This window comes from Carassius auratus, unplaced genomic scaffold, assembly GCF_003368295.1.
Source record: "Carassius auratus strain Wakin unplaced genomic scaffold, ASM336829v1 scaf_tig00022711, whole genome shotgun sequence".
Taxonomy (NCBI): Eukaryota; Metazoa; Chordata; class Actinopteri; order Cypriniformes; family Cyprinidae; genus Carassius; species Carassius auratus.
This window is the reverse complement of record NW_020525212.1, coordinates 58,485-80,813: the sequence shown is the minus strand read 5'-3', so window position 1 is coordinate 80,813 and position 22,329 is coordinate 58,485. Positions and strand designations below refer to the sequence as shown.

General features: G+C 35.2%; 1 protein-coding gene across 1 annotated transcript; it reads left to right on the top strand.

The window, feature by feature from the left end:
* Positions 1–1,881: 1,881 nt before the first annotated feature.
* LOC113077506 (neuropeptide Y receptor type 1-like) lies at positions 1,882–19,392 on the top strand. The gene is made up of 3 exons (XM_026249871.1): positions 1,882–1,969; positions 6,445–7,258; positions 18,022–19,392. The coding sequence occupies exons 2-3, from the start codon at positions 6,533–6,535 to the stop codon at positions 18,436–18,438; spliced, it is 1,143 nt and encodes a 380-aa protein (XP_026105656.1). The 5' UTR covers positions 1,882–1,969; positions 6,445–6,532; the 3' UTR covers positions 18,439–19,392.
* The last annotated feature ends 2,937 nt before the right edge of the window (positions 19,393–22,329 follow it).

The following is a 22,329-nucleotide window of genomic DNA, read 5'->3' as shown; positions in this document are numbered from 1 at the left end:
TGCTACTATCTATAAATAAAATTCCCAATGGGGAAATACATTACTGCAATTCCACTGTGGTACAGCATTGCCATGGAGACACTGATATTTTCTCAGTTTAGAGTAAATCTTGGACAAAGTTAAACTGTGAATAAAAGTATCTAATTTACTTCACGAAGAAGAAAAAATCCCCTTGAAAAGATATGTATATGAATTAGGTTAATGTAATCGCATATAATAATTCATGACATGGATTTTTATCTTTTAAGGCTGAAAGGGTATTGTACATGACAATTATACATGCCTTGACATTAAAGTAGGCTATGCAAACTTCTTATCTGTTGCTGAATCTTATTCTGTATCCATGGTGACCTGAAAACCAGACTTCTTATTTCAGCTTCATGCCGTTGCACATTGCTCATTACACACACGGATGGATAACAGCTCAAAATTCACCCTTTTCACCTCCCCACTGACTTGGGCCTTTTAAAGAAAAGCTTGAGCAAAAGAACCAGGCAGATAAAAAGTGACAGCTCGCACAAACAGGTCAAAGAGAAAGTTCACTGACATTTAAAAGAGCTTGAGCTCCAGAGCTATGAAATTGGCAGAAAAATCTATAGAGCATCTGTCTAGTTGTCATTAAGTATTAGAATAATGTTGCAAAGCCTTTTCATCATTACAGTATATATGATAATATTGACTTTTATCCACAAACTTGAACGCACTTTTAGTCATTAAAGTTCTTCCACCAGGTGGCGCTGCTCTATCCGCGAAGAGAGAGTTCATTGGGGGTAATGGAAATATTTCCACAGCTTTTGTCAGGTAGGTTTATTTTTAAACGCCAGATGATGAGAACTTACAGTCTTGGCTACAAAAAGATAATTTTAAGAAACTTTCCAAAAATTGTAGGTTTGTATAGGCTAAATGTTCTCTTAGACTGCATGTGACAAACTGAACTTGCATTGACCTGACGTCTTTGTCCTGAGAACATGCCAGGGTGATTTACTGTGTTCACTTGTTTACCCAGCAGCTATGATATGATATTGAAATTTCAATTTGGAGGATATAATTCACTGTTATTTATGAGGGTTTTGAACTAGGCTATAGGATAGAAACCATCACGTGACAGTTTGCCTGCGTGAGTCCCAACTAACAGGGAACGTCCTCAGAACTTTGGCTAATATTCTCAAGATTCTCTGAACGTTCTAAACAAATATTCTTCCAGAAACGCCAATAGAACTCTTTCTCAAAGTTTTCTGGTTTGCCTTAACGTTCTAAAGACCTCAGCACACACACACATACAAAATGTTATTTCTACATATTTCTTGTAACTTTTTTTTTTAAACGAATTAACATGAACCATTTAGCGGACTTGGATGTTTGTATGTTTTTTTTTTTTTTTTTTTTTTTTTTCTCAGAACGTTTAACGTCAAAAACGTTTCATCTTACGTTTGCCTATTATTATAAAAAATTGTATAAAAAATAACGTTTCGTTTTCATTTAATGGAAACGTTAACAAAACCATTTTACACTAAAAAATGCTGGGTTGTTTCAACCCAATTTAACCCAGTGGTTGGACCAAGTAGAACAGTGTAGAACATATTTTGATTATCTGAGTAGGCCTAAAAGACGAAGAAGCATTTATTACTTATACACTGCAAACATTTTCCATTCTAAAGAACATTTTGGGCAATTTAACGGTTCTATGGATGTGAAAGGTTCTTCTACCAGTGAATAATTGTTATTTTTAAGAGAGCAAAAAGCCTCATATTTATCAAATCACTAGAGACCCGTTTTCATCATCTCTTGAGTAAGCTATGCGCGCTTCACAGCGTCGTGTGTGTGTTTTTGGACAGCCGTGGACCCCCGCGTCGTGCAGAGGCGCAGTGAAGCAGCGGTCAGTTCAGTGCGCGCGGGGAAGGGAAGTGTCAGTGCTGCACGCGCGTTCACTCATTCAGACTGATGGAGACTCGCGCGTGAAGCGCCGCAGGTAAGAGTCTGGCACGCGCAATCTCTTCACTCGATAGTCATTATTTCTGTTTTTCCGTGCGCGAAAATCTCGTAATATTAGACTATGTTAAAAACAACCAACCACGCAATTCCATTCAATCCTCCTCTATATGGTTGATGTTATTCTGTTCATTAAGATGCGATTCGCGTTTTGGTTCCAGGTGAAAATGCGGTGGAATATAGGATAGCTACATAGGTTTGGCAAATTTCATAATGGGTGATAAAACAAACTTTACGCGTCCAGACGCGCGAGACCGAGCGCAGCTTAGGGGCAAGAAGAAATGGATCATTAGCTTATGAGGAACGAAGCACCTGCAGGACTTTGATCTGTTTACGATACACTCAATGAAAGCACTTAACTCGTGAGTTTGCAGGCTAATAACGCGCAATAATTGATCTTAATGCTCTCTTCGAAACGGTCTCTCGTGGGAACAAGATCAGATGCCTCACACGCCTGCATGTTCTCCTTGGCTGGGCTTGTCTTTCTCTTTAGGATTTAATAGCACATATCTGATTGTTGCGAGGAGACATTAAGGTAATGTGTTGGTGAGCTCAAATCGAATCGATTTTTTTTGTCTTTTCAAAATTGTATTTCAACACAAAGATGCATATTATTGGAACTGCTTTCTGTGAATTTGTTTTTTATGGTGTTCTATAAATACTGGGTGCAGACTGAAAATATCAAGGTTCATTGTGTGTCTTCATTAGGATGTCTGCTGCAGACATGTTTTCATCATTTTATAACATCATTTTATAATATTTCTATAGTTTTACAATGTGAACATGATTTTTTTGTGATTGTGTTCTCTTTATTTGCATCTGGTATTTATGGCTTAGAATGTATACACACATAAGGATTTATTAGAACATATAAAAACAAAATAACAAAATAATTGTTTTTTCTGTCTCTCCCTCCCTCCCAATCTTTCTCCCTGTCTCATTTGTCATCCGATATGTCACTGTGTTCTTCCATCCCTCTTCTTTATCTCAGTGCTAGTCTGAGCACGTCTCTCCCTCGTTTGGTTCCCATGGCTTCCAGTGACTCTTTGGAGAAAGTTTCATGATTGTTTATCATTAAGTCATGTCTATTCTGAGCAAATCTTGTTTTCAGATGTATGAAACTCATTTAAGCTCTTCAAAAACTCAATTTGAAGATTTTATATATTTCATATCAGCTTCATTACGCACTCGATGTCTCTGTTTCATCAGCGAGTCTCTCCATGGGGCTCTAGTCCATGATCTAATTATATTGTCATGTCAGTGGCATTATACGTGTCTGCTGATTCATTGAAAGACTATAAACGCATTAATTTTATGGTTTATCAGCTGTATTGTTTCAGCTGCCTATAATCACAAGTTTCCAAGTCACAGGAGTGCCATATAATTCATGTGTTTCTGTCTCACCCTCATATGACTTCCAGCTGAGGAACAAAACATGGATACTATGAAGTGTTTTTTTTTTTTACATGGAATAACGATTGACAATGACTATAAAACTCAATTTATGTAGCTACTGTATGTAGCCTATGTTTGTTTCTGTCTATTTATTTATTTATTGGTTATAGACGATCAACATAAGGCCAATGCTATGACAAATATTACATCCTACTGTTTCATTTTAATCCTCAGTAATACAGTAAATAGACCATACATTCTCTTGCATACACACTTTTTATTTTATTTTAATATGGCAAATGCTGTCACTGTTTAATGTCCCAGCACAGCCTCATTAATATGTAAACTGTGAACATAACTTTTCTTGTCTCATTAACATTTAACTTTATTAATTCAGCAGACTGTTTTATTCAAAGTTACTTCCAAAAGAAAGAAAAAAATATACATTTATATATATATATATATATATATATATATATATATACAGTATGTGAAAATGAGACAGATTCTAAAACAATGCAATGCACCATGATATTTTAAAGATGCATTGTAGTGGATGTAGACACAACTTTTTATTTATTTTTTTGGTCTGTATTGTGACATATAGTAGAGTATAACAGCAAATCGGGAAAAAATGGTTTTTATTTGATATTTATGTTGAAGTAATAATTGGAGATATCTAATATTTGCCATGATATTCAAAGATTTCACATTTACAAGGTCCAAAAAAAAACAAACAACAACAAAAAAAACATATGCATGGATGAATCATTCACGTAAGATTTAGAAAACAGATAAGATCAATTTCCATTTCGTGTCAAACAGTGTAACTTATCTGAAAGGTTTTATGGCTGTTGTTAACACATCAGTTCAAGAGACAAACAGACCTGTCAGATTGTCATTCACTGAACGCTCTGTTCTACTGAAGCACAACTACCAAAGTCTTAAACATAACCCAGATATGAGTTATGCATGCATTATTCACCCAAGATACCACAACAGCCAAGCCTCTTGCAGCTTTCAAAAAACATCTAAAGACACTTCTTCTTCTGTCAGCATTCGACTCAAACCTTCAAATCAATAACACCTTCCTTTCACCGATTCTGTTATATCTCTGTCCTAGTGTGTAGTTCTCACATGATAAGTGTAGGCAGCACTGCACCTCCTTAGGATGAATCACTCCTCATTTGTAAGTTGCTTTGAAGAAAAGAGTCTACTAAATGATTAAAAACAAATATCAGTGCGATAAGAGACTATTATTCAGATAATTTATGTATTAATGAGGCTCTGCTGGAACATAAAACAGTAGGGAGGAATATTTATCATTGCATATGACATATGTTGTCCATAAAAACAAAGTAAATCAAACACACCCTTATAATAATTAACTACCATCACACATTCCTTCAGTCTTAAGTGACATTGTGTTTTTGAGTGATATCGAATTGAAATTCGCTGGAATACATTTTTAATACGCTGCACTCCTAATTTGATTTTCTCTTTACAGTCATGCAAAGGCAAATGAATGACTCCTGTTCCATCTTGACATTAAAGTGCCTGCTTCAAATGCTGGTGTATTGGCTTTGTAGCCTAATCTACTCTTAAGGTCACTTTGTAGAACAGTATACCGCCGAGGGAGCAGCCTGTTATTTAGCCTCAGTCTCTCGGGATCAGCCACCGTCTGCATATCCCATTGCAATTCATACACATGAGACTATTGTACTGTAAGCGTATCGGGCTGCTATGAATAAGAAAGTTTCATTAGAGATTCACGGCTGGGCTTCTAGAAATATTTCTGTTGTTCGTTCAATTTATTCCCAATAACTGAATAAGCTGAATTATATAAGCCGGTGAATGTAGAGTTGAATTCGGCTGCTGATAGAGACAGAAGAAGACGGAGTGGGAGATGAAAGAGCCAGAGCCCTAAAACTGGAGGCTTTGTCACCTCTGTTACCTTGACAACCTGCTTCAGACTCTGATACCCAGACATAGAGTTTATGTCTGTGCTTATGTCTGATTTCTATTCATGCCATATTTACAATGTGCAGGTCGCAAACGGCTTACTAAATAATGTTTTAGATTATCTGTAAACAGGGTTATAAAAAATATAATTAGCTTACTACTATTTGTTACATTTATTGAGTTTTTTTCTGGGTACTCAAAGCACTTTGCTTGAAAGGGGGGATCTCCTCAACCACCAGCACTGTGCAGCATCCACATTTTTGCTTGTAATTTATGGTTATTGTTAAAGTAAGTACATGCAATATGTTAACTACATCATGTTAAAATAAAGTTTTACTGTCAGTAGGAAATGCCCAGACATGTGTGTGTGGGTGTGTGTGTGTGTGTGTGTGTGTACCCAGATTTCCCTACTTTACGAGGACCAAATGTCCCCACAAGGATAGAGGGGAAACCAGCATATAAATTATACAAAATGAAGTGTTTTGGAAATCTAAAAGTGCCTGAAGTTTTGTGTGAGGCCTAGGTTTAGGTGTAGGGTAAGGGTAAGGGGATAGAAAATACAGTTTGTACAGCATAAAACCCATTATGCCTATTGAATGTCCCTATAATGATAGTAATAACTCTCTCTCTCTCTTTCTGGGTGTGTGTGTGTGTGTGTGTGTGAGCCAAAATCCATTGGCTTCATTCATATTATAAGCCAGTAGCTCAGTCAGGAGTATTTGATGGCTTAATTTAAAAAAGATTCAAGTGCCAAAATCTTAATTAACTTCTCAGTTCCATGCATACCATGCAGGCTTAATCAAATACCTTTTAGAAATGGAAAACATTATTAATATTATTTTGTATATATATATAATTAAATAAACAGTGGAACACTGTTGGATGATTCATAATTATTGCACAAATGTGTATTACTTGCCCTTTCAAACTGTAAAGTCTTAGGAATAAAGGTCAATAAGGTAAATGCTAGAAGATTAAAAAATCTCTTTATTAAATGAAACTGAAGGGGAACATTTATTGATTTCCATAATCCAGCATGACAGTAGAGGTGGTCTTGTCTTTTCTGAGTATTGATTTAACTGATTTCTGTCTCCACAGTGTGTTGTCAGAATTACAAAATCATGGTCCTGGAAAGGAGTGTATGATATCCTGATATAAACCAACACTAACCAAAGGAGGCGGAACAATGCCGGACTCCGCCCTCTCTCCACCTGTTCCACCAATCACTGCTCTGAACTGTTCCTTGGATGTTTCAAATTACTCCTTCGCTAATCTCTCCACAGTCGCATATGGAGACGAGTGCTACGGCAGCCACTCTTTGTTTGTTGTAATGGCGGTTGCCTACAGTGCTGTGGTACTTTTGGGTGTCGTTGGCAACCTGGCTCTCATCCTTGTTATCACCCGGCAACGGGAACTTCACAATGTCACAAATGTCCTAATCGCAAACCTCTCTGTTTCGGACCTGCTGATGTCCCTAGTGTGCCTGCCGTTCACCTTCATCTACACCTTCATGGACCACTGGGTGTTCGGCGCGGTCATGTGCAAACTCAACAGCCTGGTCCAGTGCTGCTCCGTCTCTGTCTCCATCTTCTCCTTGGTTCTGATCGCCATTGAGAGGCACCAGCTCATCCTACACCCTCGCGGATGGAGGCCCAGCCTGAACCACGCCTGCCTGGGCATCAGCCTCACCTGGGCCCTGGCCGCCCTCACTGCTACACCCTTTCTGTTGTTCTCCAGGGTGACAGACGCCCCGCTGAAGCAGCTGCCCTCGGTGTTTCAGGAGCAGTACCGGGGGAAGGTGGTGTGTGTGGAAGAGTGGCCCTCCAGAGGAATCAAGCTTACCTACACCACTGGCATGCTGGTGCTACAGTACATCACTCCTCTCACCTTCATCTTCATCTGTTACCTGAAGGTAAGACCAGAGAGACCAGTAAGAAAAGATGGCGACACACCCTTATTGTAGCATACAGGTGCATCTCAATAAATTAGAATGTCAAGGAAAAGTTGTCTGTGGTTCAACAAATTCCTCGACACGTCTGTGTGTGTTGGCTCTTGATGCCTTGACCCCAGCCTCAGTCCATTCCTTGTGAAGTTCACTCAAATTCTGCTTGACAATCCTCATAAAGGTTCAGTTCTCTCGGTTGGTTGTGCATCTTTTTCTTCCACACTTTTCCTTTCACTCAACTTTCTGTTAACATGCTTGGATACAGCACTCTGTGAACAGCCAGCTTCTTTGGCATTGAATGTTTGTGGCTCACCCTCGTTGTGAAGGGTGTCAATGATTGTCTTCTGGACATCTGTCAGATCAGTAGTCATCCCCTTTATTGTGTAGCCTAGTGAACCAAACTGAGAGACCATTTTGAAGGCTCAGGAAACCTTTGCAGGTGATTTGAGTTGATTAGCTGATTGGCATGCCACCATATTCTAAGTTTTTGATTTTGTTGAGTGAATTGGTGGTTTTTTGTTTAATGTGAGCCAAAATCATCACAGTTAACAGAAGCAAAGCCTTACACTACTTTAGTCTGTGTGCATTGAATTCATTTAATACGAGAGTTTCACAATTTGAGTTGAATTACTGAAATAAATGAACTTTTACATGAAATTCTAATTTATTGAGATGCACTGTACTATTTCAGTTGTTCTGCTTCAAAATGTCATGTTTAATTCAAAATGTTACTTGCCATTTCTTTGTAACTTTTTGTGAAATTTCCATGCAATTTTCTATATAAATCTATAGGTCTAAGACATCCATGTGTCATGTATATGTATGGCATATATATGTGACCCTGTGTGTGAAAAAACCCAGCTAAAGTCTTTTTTTGTGATTAACTGTTTTCTACATAAAATCATCCTTCACAAAGATGTAGAACATTCTGTGAAAATATAACCTTTCTATCTTTAATATTGACTGAGTAAGGCCATGTCAAAGATTGAAATCATAGTGAAATTAATGGTTGAATTAGATTTTGAGAATTCAGCCTGGATTTCATAGACCGGTCACATATATTTGTATATTAGTACCATTCAAGATTTTGCGGTCAGTTAGATTATATATATTTTTTTAGGAAATTAATATTCAGCAGTGATGCACTGAATTGTTCAAAAGTGACAATAAAGACTTTTACATTGCTGAAGAAAATCTAATGTTAAATAAATGCTGTTAGTTAGATTTTTCTGTTCATCAAAGAATCCTGAAAATAATGTGTTATGGTTTTCACAAAAATATAAAGTATTATCATATATATATATATATATGATAATAAGTGTTAATTAAAAATCAGCATCTTAGAATGATTTCTGAAGCATCATGTGACACTGGAGACTGGATGCTAATGATGCTGAAAATCCAGTTTGCATTACAGAAATAAAATGAAAATAGGTAACAGCTATTCTAAATGGTAAAAACATTTAATAATATTACTGTTTTTACTGTATTTTAAATGCAGAGTTTTATAAAGAGAATTTTTCATTAGTATTCCAAATTTATGCTAATTGTCAGTCATCATTGATGATAGTTGTCCAAACAGAAATACATATACAGAACATTTAGTATATGATTTTAATACAAGTTTTGAGCTTGTGCTGAAGTGGTTATTCACTGTTCAAATTCACTAATCATCTATGCCACTTATGACACATACTGGGCATCAGCATCATCAGACGTCACTGAGTGTCTCTTAACCAAATGTCACGATCTAGAACTCTAGACAGAGATTATCAGGAAATAATTTATTTAAATTATGGCCTGTTCCTCACAAAAAAAATATTTTGTAATATGTTATAGTGCATAAATCATACATAACCCTTTAAAATGCTTATTTGTCTTTTTATTTTGAGTCTGTGGCCTTTATGAACAGCTGTTCCATATAAAACATGTACATTACTGTATGTTACGTTTATTTAAAAACATTCCTATTTTATTCTCCTATGAAAATAAAAATACTGATTTGGTGTGTCACATAGATGAGTAATGACAGAATTTTCATTTTGGGGTGAAATATTCCTTTAAGAAAAGTCTCTATTTATTTTTTATTTTTTTGTATTTAATCTCATTGCTGTCTAAGCAAGAACAAATGAAGAAGTCTCATGTCTTTTTTTCTTTTGGGTTCAGTTCAGAATAATAACTGAGAAGTTTGCCTTCAAGGTTTTTCCTAAAACACTTAACCGACTTTAATACAGTTTACTATGACACTGAATAATGTATCGTGTTTTGGGGCACTACATTGGGGAACGCTTGTTTATTCCATATTCTTATCTCCTACATCCTCCTGACCGGAGTATCACAGCCTCTCGTGAAAGACATTCAGTGGATATTCAAGCAGATGTACTGTATATGTTTGTTGCTCTTCTCTCAGTCCTGGGGAGTTGAGCTTATGTCTGACCTGTGAGGTTAGGGGTGGATGATACGCCACTGAGCGCTTTACAGTTTGACATTTATACAGGCTTATCTAAATATGTCTGGTATTATTTGTAAATGTTAAGCTGGCATACTTGATAGATTTCTATTTAATATTCAAAGAGCCTCAGGCTCCTAATGTGGTCTAAACAAGTAAAGTGATAAACTAACAGTTGTTATCAATTTTTTATTAATGTGGATAATTCAGATGCATTTAATGTGTAAAAATGTATTTTTAAGTTTTATTTCATGTGTGGTTGCCTAGATTTTCATACTTTTTAGCCCCCCCCCCCCCCCCCCCCCAAATGTGATAAATGTGATGATCTGTTACTAAAATATATATTACCGTATATTAAATTTTTCAGCCTTTAAAAAAAATAATAATAATAAATAAATGAGCTTTTATATTGTTATTATACTAAAGATAATTATTAAAATCTTATCTGGAAAAATATTTATTTAGTTTTAAGCTGTTATTACAGTAATGCTGTATTTATAAAGCTTTAAAATATTTAAAATATTTTAAACATGATGCATCCAGGCTGCCAATAAAATAAAATAAAATATACATGAATAATTGTGTGATTCCAAAAAGCAGAATGAAATCCAATTTGGTAAATGTGTTAAATAATCTTGATATATTAAATTAATTTTGACAGCCCAAAAATGTATTTTGTATTTCTAATTTTCCAAATCCCAAGCATCCCCGTGCATGGTAAATTTCCGGCATGGTAAATGATGCATTATACATTCCAGTGACAAGACACTTTATAAAGCCATAAGCAAAAAAAGTTAAATGGGTCAATCAGTGTTGGATAGTGAATGAATATACCATGCACTTCATTGATCTCGTTGTAAAGGATTTATCAGTGCACATTAATTCAAAAATAAAAACTGGTCATCTCAAATCAAAATGAACTGATGTCACTTTAGCCATGTCAGTATAAAGTAATGTTAACCATTATTCATAACTCTTTCCCTGCCAGAGTTTTGAAATTTGCAAGCCAACGCTAGCATTTCTGATAGTTTTCATAAAAATGTTATGGCCCCTGGATTATTTTGTTGTAGGAATATCCTCTGCTTTAAAAATGAATAAATAAATAAGGTTTTATTTTAGCTTCATGCTTTTTTTTAATCAAAATTTGAATGTGGGTAAGTTTCATTAAAAAAAGCTTTGACCAAAAGTCGAGAAAATCTAATTTTTGTCAAAGTCAACATCTGAATCAGTTTCAAATTTATGATCAAAACACAAATGGAGTGTTGTTCATTACAAAAGTGTAATCCCAATTTTTGTTGACTTTTTAGGACTAGAGTCACATTACAGATACAAAACTATCAGTCTCACAATAAAAAAAAAACACACATACATAAACAAAAAGGCATGTCTCTTCCGGTGTGCTGAATAGTCTTAAAATGATTGCTGAGGTTTTTTGTCCTAGAATCAAACATCAGTTTTGGACATAGCTCAGTGTGTATATTCTGACTGAACATGACCAGCAGCCAACATGACCTGCCACATCAACTCATTTCCAACACAAACCCAGAACTGCTGCTGTTTTGAAATAGAAGAAAGAGAGAGAGAGAGGGTGGGATTGGTCAGAGAATGGGAGAATAAATGAGTAAGAGGGAGATAGAAGATGAGAAGAAAGCCTCTGTGCAAAAACTGATCATTTCGAAATTCAAAGGCCTCCAAGATCACAAGAATGACTCATAATCGCTTCTCCGCAAAGGGTACAAAAATAGTAGGAATAAATGAACACAAAGATATGCTGCGATACAAATGATTCAAAACTTTATGATGTGTAAAGAACAGTGTGAATGGAAAGGAAGATTCATGTGACAAGCTCCCGTCTCCCAGTAATGGGTTTAAAATGGAGATTATTATGCTAATAGAGTTGTAGAAATTAAAATGCGTGTGTTGGGTGACAGAATGAGCATTCTGCCGTCACTGAGATGATGGCTCACTGTTCAGATTGTCAAGTTCTGTCGAGCGTTTGTTGGTGTTCGAGTTTTGTCAAAGATGCTTGTCACTTTTACACCCGATTAACCATGGACGGTTAGTTCAGAAATGGAGCAGCACTTACACCTCATGCACACATATCCATATTTATCTCATTCTTTCTCTTCCCCTCTACCGCACTCATTTTTTACCGTGTCTGTGCTTTTGTTGTGGTTTGGACTAAATTGCAACACAGAAAAACAAAAAACACTTGCCAGTTTGTTTAATTGCATGCATTTCTGACTTTAACTTTTTATTATAGCCATACATTTGAAATTTAGTATTTTGCTTCATAATCACATTTTAGTCTCATAATTCATCAACCACATTTAATGTTTTTTAGAAAGTAAAATAATGCCAAAAACCTTTGGACAGCAGTTTTTTTTCATACAATTACCAAAAAGCTTTTCGTTTTGGTTATAGTTTTAAAACATGCAATAAATTATATTTGTATACTGAATTTCCATAGGTTAAAAAAAAAAAAAAAAAAAAAAGATTTACACCTACTTCAAAAATATAAATGACAGAGGCATTGTAAAATGTGTCCAAGTGCTTTATGTACAGTTTAATAATGGTAAATATGATGTGCATAGATTTTCATATTATTTAAATCAACACTTGTTTTACAAACCCGATTCCAAAAACGTTGGGACACTGTACAAATTGTGAGTAAAAAAAGAATATATAACATATCAAATGTTGAAAGTGAGACATTTTGAAATATTGGCTCATTTTGGATTTCATGAGAGCTACACATTCTAAAACAGTTGGGAAAGGTAGCAATAAGATTCCGGAAAAGTTAAATGTACATATAAGGAACATCTGGAGGACCAATTTGCAACTTATTAGGTCAATTGGCAACATGATTGGGTATAAAAAGAGCCTCTCAGAGCGGCAGTGTCTCTCAGAAGTCAAGATCGGCAGAGGATCACCAATTCCCCCAATGCTGCGACGAAAAATAGTGGAGCAACAATAGAAAGGAGTTTCTCAGAGAAAAATTGCTAAGAGTTTGAAGTTATCATCATCAACAGTGCATAATATCATCCAGAGATTCAGAGAATCTGGAACAATCTCTGTGTGTAAAGGTCAAGGCCAGAAAACCATACTGGATGACCGTGATCTTCGGGCCCTTCGGGCACTGCATCACATACAGGAATGATACTATAATGGAAATCACAACATGGGCTCAGGAATACTTCCAGAAAACATTATCTGTGAACACAATCTACAACGCCATTCACCGTTGCCGGCTAAGACTCTATCGGTCAAAAAAGCAGCCATATCTAAACATGATCCAGAAGCGCAGGCGTTTTCTCTGGGTCAAGGCTCATTTATAATGGACTGTGGCAAAAAAAGTAAAAAACTGCTCTATGGTGACACTATCAAAATTTGAAGTTCTTTTTGGAAAACTGGGACTTCATGTCATCAGGAATAAAGAGGACAAAGACGACCCAAGTTGTTATCAGCGCTCAGTTCTGAAGCCTGCATCTCTGATGGTATGGGGTTGCATGAGTGTGTGTGGCATGGGCACTTAACACATCTGGAAAGGCTCCATCAATGCTGAAAGATATATCCAAGTTCTAGAACAACATATGCTCCCATCCAGATGTCGTCCCAGACCACACACTGCATCAATTACAACATCATGGCTGTGTAGAAGAAGGATCCGGGTACTGAAATGACCAGCCTGCAGTCCAGATCTTTCACCCATAGAAAACATTTGGTGCATCATAAAGAGGAAGATGCGACGAAGAAGACCTAAGACAGTTGAGCAACTAGAAGCCTGTATTAGACAAGAATGGGACAACATTCCTATTCCTAAACTTCCAACTTGTCTCCTCAGTCCCCAGATGTTTGCAGACTGTTATAAAAAGAAGAGGGGATGCCACACAGTGTTAAACATGGCCTTATCCCAACTTTTTTGAGATGTGTTGATGCCATCAAATTTAAAATCAACTTATTTTTACCTTGAAATGACACATTTTCTCAGTTTAAACACTTGATATGTCATCTATGTCGAATTCTGAATAAAACATTGAAATTTGAAATGTCCACATCATTGCATTCTGTTTTTATTCACAATTTGTACAGTGTCCCAACTTTTTGGAATCTGGTTTGTTTCAAAATACAAAAAAATAAATAAATTCTACCAATATATTTTTGGACATTTTCTATATCTATTTTTAAATTATATAAAGAAATCAATTTTATATATATATATATATATATATATATATATATATATATATATATATATATATATATATATATATATATATATACAAAATGTGCAATATATATATATATACTTTTTTTTGCTGTATGGGAAAATTCACAGCAATATTTGAAAGCAGAAAATGTACTGTTTTCTGACTAAACTGTTAGTAGATTTTGATTTTGTAACAGGAGATCTCAAAATAGCCATGACCAGCCAGTAACATACCCTGGCTAATATTTCAGTCTATCTATCACTACCACAGAATATGACTAAAGCATTTATATTCAGTTGGATCCTTAGGTGCTACTGTCATCCAACCATCCCACGGTCCAATACTTCAGAATGTGATGCCAACAAAGATTCTGGCTGTCCGGTCAGGGTAGCAACTGTCGGATTGCATCAGATCAGTCTCTCTCTCTCTGTATAAACCAACGACTTTATGAGTCCTAATGACTGAGGGACTTTTTTTGTTCAGCAGTCAGTAATATCGACCTAGAATCACATTTAATTAGCCCACTAAACAAAGCCAGTTCTCCATGGAAATAATTCGGATATGGAGACAAACCTACAAATTCCAGTCTGGTTAACGCTGGCTTTCAAATGTGAGCTGAAGTTAATAATAAGTTATGAACACATGCATCTCAGTCTGTTTATTCATTCTCTCTCTCTGCCTCTGGGTTTTGTGTCATGCAGTTATTTCAGGTCACAGGACTCTGTGCCAGGGCTGCCATTCATCAAATAAAGAGAGAACCAAACTTTGAGGAAAGCAGAGCTAGAAATAAAGAGGAGAGAACAGGAGTCTGGAGTCAGTTGTGCTTGCAAGACTCTGATCTGTTGGCGTCTAATGAACTAATGATTAATTCATTCATCTGGTCATGCTAATAAGGCATGCATTTGCAAATGCACTGGGAGGAGCTCGTACAGATGTTCTGTTCTAGTGGACAGACAAGGATTTTGACAGCAGCACAGCTCTGTCCCATAGCTATACAACTAAACATTAATGGCACTGACATTATTTTTTGTTTCTACAGAATATTTTGAAAGAAATGTTGAAATGTGGTTGATCTAAATTGCCTTCTGAAACCGAATGTATATTATTGTAAAAATGTGTACTAGTGTTTAATATGATATGTAAATGACTTATAATGACAGTATTTATGCTGTATGTGTTCTATAATGAGCTAAACATAAATTGCTTCGTTTTACTTCTGAAAAGCGTTGTTGAAAACAATTCTTTAACAATGTGAAAATATGAGTGTTGGTTTAATATTTTAAGTACTATCATATATATATATATATAGCAAAATTTGAAATTAGCTTAAATTTTTTTATATTTAATGCATTTCATTTATTGAAACAATTGTATTATATTAAAATAAATTTAATTAATATTTAGTATTTTTAATTTATTTATTTTAGTACTTCACCTTAAATCTGTTTATTCCAGTTAGTTTCCAAGGCACCGTTAATAATTAAGTTTTTTATTATTTTTTTAAGTAGATTTTTTTATATTCAAATATTTGTATTTTCTTTTCTTTCAGCTTAATTCAAATCAAAGAAAATATTTGTATTTTTCTAACAGCTTTAGTTTTAGTTAAATAAACAAACAAACAAAGAGTGTATGTAACAAACAAACAACAATGTAGCTATGGTTTCCATTTGGTGCTGGATGCTCAAAAACATCTGGCATGGTATATTATTATTTGAAACCATCAAAATACTGTTAAATATAATTATTATTTCTTTTTACATTTGAATGTTGCGTGAAAAAAAATATTTAGTTAGAAAAGTTTTGAATGCTCATCATTGGAGAAAGATTATAATTCAGATATAATTCCAGTATCTACCAGTAGGAGCTAAAAAGTCCATGCAAATCAGCAATACCTTGACCTTTGCCTCCCAGTGTCTCTTTTTACCTGTCTTCTGTTTGTTGTTATCTCCATGCATTTGCCTTGACTTTGTTTTGGGGAGTTCAGTCCTTACTGAGGCGCATTAACATTGTGTGACAACACAGTGACGTTGTAACACAATTATTTAACTTGCAACATTGTGTGTGTGGCCCTTAAAGAGGGTTCTGTTTGTATTCCCTCTGTCGGTTTGTGTTAACTCAATAATGTAAAATACATAGAGCTTGAAAACACAAACACACAAAGATCATCACCTGAAATGTCATTGCAGCTTTCCCTCGTGCTCTTAATGATGGTTTGCCCTCAGGTCAGCTATAGTTATGAGCTTCGGTGAGAGTGTAAGTGTGTATAAGGTTGTGTACTGTGCTTCTTGGAGGAGGGTGTTGATTTTACACTGCAAATCTAAAACTAAAACTGATGTTTTACTCTTTTCCAAGACCTAGACAAAGAGTTATAAACTATGCAAATTCATATATATATACATATATATCTATTAGTAGGTTTAAAACGATACTTTAAACCGAGAGTGGAATAAACAAATCATTTCAATATTTCATGTTTATAATAATAAACAATTGTGTATATGTGTACACAAGAATGTATGAGTGATAGTTATGATATTGCTGATTTGGAGTAGTGTTTTATTCTTCTGTTTTAGTGTTATGTTGTAGTGAGTGTAAGGAAGACTCACTATAAATTAAATGCATTATTGTTATTATTATGCATAATGTAATTGAACAAACTGATGCTTCGCTTTTTCTAATTTGAAAATGACATTAAATACCTTTCATTTAATATTATATATGTTATGTGTGAGGTACTATTGTTTATTTACAGATTTTGTAAATTTTGTATTAAATTTTGTCACGGTTTTGGCAAGGGAGGAACTCAGGTGCAGACAGGGATTCTCAAACAAAGGGTTTATTACAAAAAAGGGGAAAACAAAACCCACGAGGGGGAAAACACGGAGCAAGGTAAAGACTAAATAACTAAAACAGGACTGGACTGACAAGATAAACAAGGACTCTAAATACTAACTATAAACACTCACGGTAATACAAGGACTTCAGCGGGTACAGCACAATCTCACACACAATCACAATTGTAGAACACAGTTGAGGTACAATCACAATGACAGGTACAAATCTCAATGACAGTGAACCGACGCAAGACAGAGCACACTAGGAGATCTAAATAGGGGTACTAATCAAGACACGACAGGTGTTACAGATAGGACAATCAAGACACGACTAGGTTAACAAGGGGGGCGGGGCAAGGGAACGAGACAACACAAGCACATGGCCCAAAGACAAGGCCATGCGCTTGTACACAAAACACGGGTCTGTCATGATCCTGCCTCAAGACTAGGAAAAATCAAGGACACGAGGGCAGAATCATGACAAAATTTGATATATTTTTATTTTTAAGATTCTTTCTTTTCCCTTCATAATTAAACAAATGTTGCCAAAGTTTCAGTTTACTATCGTTTGAAATTGCAGCTGCAAAAATTATTTATGATACAATGATTGCAGGATTTGACATCGGATGAATTATGAAAATCATTTTCTAAAAGTCCACAGGCCCAAAAGCATTCATAATTAAAAAGACACCCTTATGAAATATGAATAAATGCTTGTTGAATTGGTCCCCCTCTTCTCTTCCAGTCAGATACACTTTTTTTTTGGTTTAGTTTTTAATTAGTTTTTTTAATGTCCTGCAGAGTGTAGCCCCATAATAATTAAACCATAATTGTATTTGTTTATTTATTTATTATGAGCTACTCTCACCTAATTGTCATTAAATACAAACCAACAAATAGCAATGTGTAAGTATAGTTTAATTAATGTATGTATGTTTTGATTCATATTGCAATTGAACATAATGTTTTTTTTTTTTTTTATTTGGTAATGATATTAATTACCTCTACTTTAATATTAAATGTGTTGTGTTTTCAGTTACCGTGCCCAGGGAGGTTTTCAATTTCAGACTACCATTAGAAATTGTAGCAGCAAATATAATTTATGATGCAGTAATTAGACATTGAATACTGTAAATGATATAATACTTTTGTAAACATCCACAGGGCCAAAAGTGTTTGTAATTGAGGAAACACTTTAATATGAGAGATGAATTAATATTGTTTCTCTCCACTCAGATCTACACTCGTCTGCAACGGCGTAATAACATGATGGACAGAATACGTGAAAACAAAAACCGTAGCAGCGAGACTAAACGGATAAACATCATGCTCTTTTCCATCGTGGTGGCATTTGCGGTTTGCTGGCTCCCGTTGAACGTCTTTAACGCCGTCATCGACTGGAACCATGAAGTGGCTATGAACTGTACCCACAATCTCCTGTTCTCGCTGTGTCACCTGACTGCGATGTGCTCGGTCTGCATAAACCCGGTGTTTTACGGCTTCCTAAACCACAACTTCCAGCGAGACCTCCGGGCTTTCCGACTCTGCAAGATTGCGTCAGTACGGGAAAATGAATATGATATGGTTGCCATGTCCACTGTTCACACGGACGTGTCCAAGATGTCACTGAAAAATAGTAGCATAGATTTCTAATGACAGCGACACTCGTGTCTGTTCTGAAAAATGCACTTAATAAAACAATTTTTTTAGAGATAGTGTGCATTTACAGTGAAGTGATTGTTAGTAAACATAACAATTGATGTCTAGACTTATGCTTCAAGAAAGCAACTGTTTTCCAAGCTCTGTATTATAGTATAATCATAACATTGTACATACAAAATCAAGCGAGGATACTGAATAGCTTTCTTCTAATGTCCCGCATCAGCGAGGTCTCATTGGGGCCAAATGAAATCTGAAGACACGAATCGTATGATGTTCAGACGAGTGGACTGAGCTTTGATCACTAACATGAAATCTTCCCACTGCTGTTTGACTCGGAATGAAGACAGAAGAACAGATAATTAATGCAAAGCCCAAGAGGTCACAAATTCAAAGATGTAAATAATGAATGTAAGATGTGACATTTAAGAGACACAGCGAACTGTTTCTGACATGGATTCATTTCTTTTTACTAAAACTAAATTGATTTTCTTCTTTGTTATCCCTTGACAAACCAAGCCTGCAGAAAAGCAATTTACTTTTTTAGAGGCATTCACACAGACAGCAATTTGCAGCAACATAGAGACCTGACATTGTTCATTTTTAAAGAGACGTGGCAATTTCTGACATCACGAGTGACAGCGGCTGTTGGCGATGTGATAAAACCTCCAGCCATTGAAATGGTATCAGTGTGAACAAGACAGTTGTCTTGTTGCTCACAGTAGTTTATTTTAAACCAAGGGTGTCTGGTCCTTCTCCTGGAAGGCCGATGTCCTGCAGAGTGTAGCTCATTAATAATTAATACACATATAAAGCACACCAGAACTAGTTAAACAAGGTCTTCTGGGGTGCAAGAAATTTCCAGGCAGGATTGGGTAACCCTTCTTTACACAGTTTTTGTTTTTTGTTTTGTTTTGTTTTGTTATGTTATCTTTTGTTATATGTTTTGATTTGTTTTATGTTATGTTGTTATGTTATGTTATGTTATGTTATGTTATGTTATGTTATGTTATGTTATGCTCGGTTATGCTATGCTATGCTATGCTATGCTGTTATGCTGTTATGTTATGTTATGTTGTTATGCTATATGTTTTGATTTGCTTAGTTTTTTATTTTTATTTTTTTAATTTTATTTTTTTTTCTCTCACCAAATCCACATTATGCACAAACAAATAGGAATGTGTCAGTAGTTTAATCCGTGTACATCCTCATTGATAAATAATGATTGTAATTGAATCTTTTTTATTCCTAATTTGATAATGATGTAAATGACCTCTGCTTTATTACATGTTATGTGTGAGGTACTAATGCTTACTGATACTGATTTTCAGTATATTTCTAAGATTTATTCCTTTATAATTAGATGAAGAAATATAATGCCTTCACTATTTGTTTTATGGAGACTGTGGTCATTGATGTTTTAGTTTTTAGAGTACCATTTGAAGGTATAGTAGCAGAATAGTTTATGATACAGTAATGTCAGGATTTGATTTGAAATATTTTTGATGATTTACCCTCACAATGATAAATAGAGGGCCACTGAAGTGGTTATGAAGCTCATGTCATGTGCTATTGTTGGGAGTTTGCCAACATCAGTGATTGATCTCTTTTAAATTACCAGATTACAAAGCAATGCAATTATAGAGCTTGCTGTGGCATGTTTATGTTTGTGCGTAGCAAGTCACTGTGCTTTTTGTGCATGAAATGTACCATATACTGTATATATGATGACTTTTTCATTTTTCTATTCTTCTTGTATTTCAGATTTCTATTTTTTACATGTTTGTTCACTTTTTTTTCTCAAAAAGGCCATTGTTTGTTCTAAGTACAGATTGCAATATTGAAAACACATTGCAAACAATACTGTATATCCTGATCTGAATTCTTTCAAAGAGTTGAATTACTGTTGTCCACCCTGAAAAAGATATTTTGGTTTTCATGTAGACGTTTTAAAAAGATGGCATCAATATGACAGTTACTGGTGCCAACTAGTGAGCAAAAATGCATCTCTTCTGAAGGAAGAAGCATTTCATGTTTACTTTCGGCGAGAGAAAAAGCTCTTTAACTTCCCACAAGAGCTTAGCGACGCAGGGCCAGAATTGGAGCAAAACAAAAATACAACAACACCAACAAACACGACTGACAGATTTATTTCTTTATTTATTTTGAAGTGTAAGTGAGCGCTGATGCTCCTGCCACCATTATATGGAATCAACAGGGAATAGTGTGCTGAGAAAATAACAAGCAAAATAATTAAATATGGATTTCCAGAACCTGCTGTTTTCATTCTGAATATTCCAACTGTTTGTTATGCATACTTGTAATATTCAAAAGGAACCGTAGTGTTTTTGTTTTTTTACTTTAATGGAATATTTTACTGCTAGTGTGGATATCCTGTGGTTTCTACAGTGATCTTCTACTTTTTATATTGCATACAGTATATCTAGCCTTTCTCTGTGGGAATTTTTCATGATTTCTGTCATTGTATCACTTTATTATGTTCAGACACATTGTAATTAAGATGTTCTGCATTGTGCACTGTAGATCAAAATCATCTATAACACTTTATTTTAAGGACCAATTCCCACTATTAACTAGTTACCTATAAGCATGCATATCACTAGCATATTGGCTGTTTATTAGTACTCATAAAGCACATAATCTCATATTTTAGATGCCTTAACCCTACCCCATACCTAAACTTAAAGTGTGCATGAAATCTAAATGTACAATATGTACTTTGTTAACACACATCTTAAATCTTGAGATAAACAATTAATCTGTGCAAGTTAATCCAATGAAAAACAATTGTCTAGGTAATCTTTAATCAAAATCTGAAGATTTGTTTCAGCTCTGGAACCGTATTTGTCTATTCAGTATTCCTTTTCAGTTCAGATGTATTTTTTAAAAAATATGTCACAATGCTAAAATAAATTTGCGAGTAATTTATGGTTCATGCAGACTTATGAATGAGCAAATTAGGAGTTTATTGAGGCAAAAGTCGTAGTTGGTCCATAAACTAAAGTGTGACCAAACCATCAAAGTTTACTTCACTTAGTGCTGTGATCTTTTCTCTCTGATAGGGAATTGTAACGCTTGACCTCTGACTCAATCATCATTTGTAGTATGAGCAGTCAAATAATAAAAATGTAATGTGAAAATGCATGTAAAGATATTTGGTCTTTTGTTTGTGTGTTTGTTTCATATGGACACTTTTGAAATCCTAAAAGTTTGACAGCTAATATTTATTAAGGACTATAAAAAGTGAGTTATAGAGATGGACAGTGATCTATGTTAAGGAAAAAAGGAAATAATGACCAAATGTCACCTACAGGAAGGATCAACTAGCACCATACAAGTTGACACTTTTTTTAGTTATTCATCATTAGTGTGCTTCTAGTCAAACAGAAATGTCCGACAGTTGGACAGGGAGTGTGAAGGGTACCGGACTGAGGGGGAATAGAATTTGGAGAGGATTTGATGAAAGTGAGGATGAGTCTAACCAGAGGGAGGACGGTCACCTCTCCTTCATGCAGTTAAACACTCCTGACAGCCGCCATGAGCTACTCTAACAACAAGGAGCAGGGATGACAGATGCTGGGAATGAATAGAGATAAAGGCAAAAGATGCCACACAGCAGGCTTTGTTTTATGATGTAAAACTTGAGAAGCTAGTTTGAAAACTCACATTTCCAATGAGCTCCAAAACATGGGGTTTAACAAAGTGGCAAACTCTTATGCTTGGCAACAAGATGTAGACAACTTGAAGATGACAATGTTGTGGATCTTAGATGACTTTTTCTCTTTTGTCTGAAGCGGATATCTTTCATCATTAAAAAAAGATCTGAAGCATTAAATGTTTTGAGATTTTAATACGGGATGTTTA

Excerpts from the sequence above, each read along its gene's own strand:
- LOC113077506 (XM_026249871.1), top strand. The coding sequence starts at position 6,533 with ATGCCGGACTCCGCCCTCTCTCCACCTGTTCCACCAATCACTGCTCTG. Across the intron at positions 7,259-18,021 it reads TCTTCATCTGTTACCTGAAG|ATCTACACTCGTCTGCAACG; the intron begins GTAAGACCAGAG and ends CTCTCCACTCAG.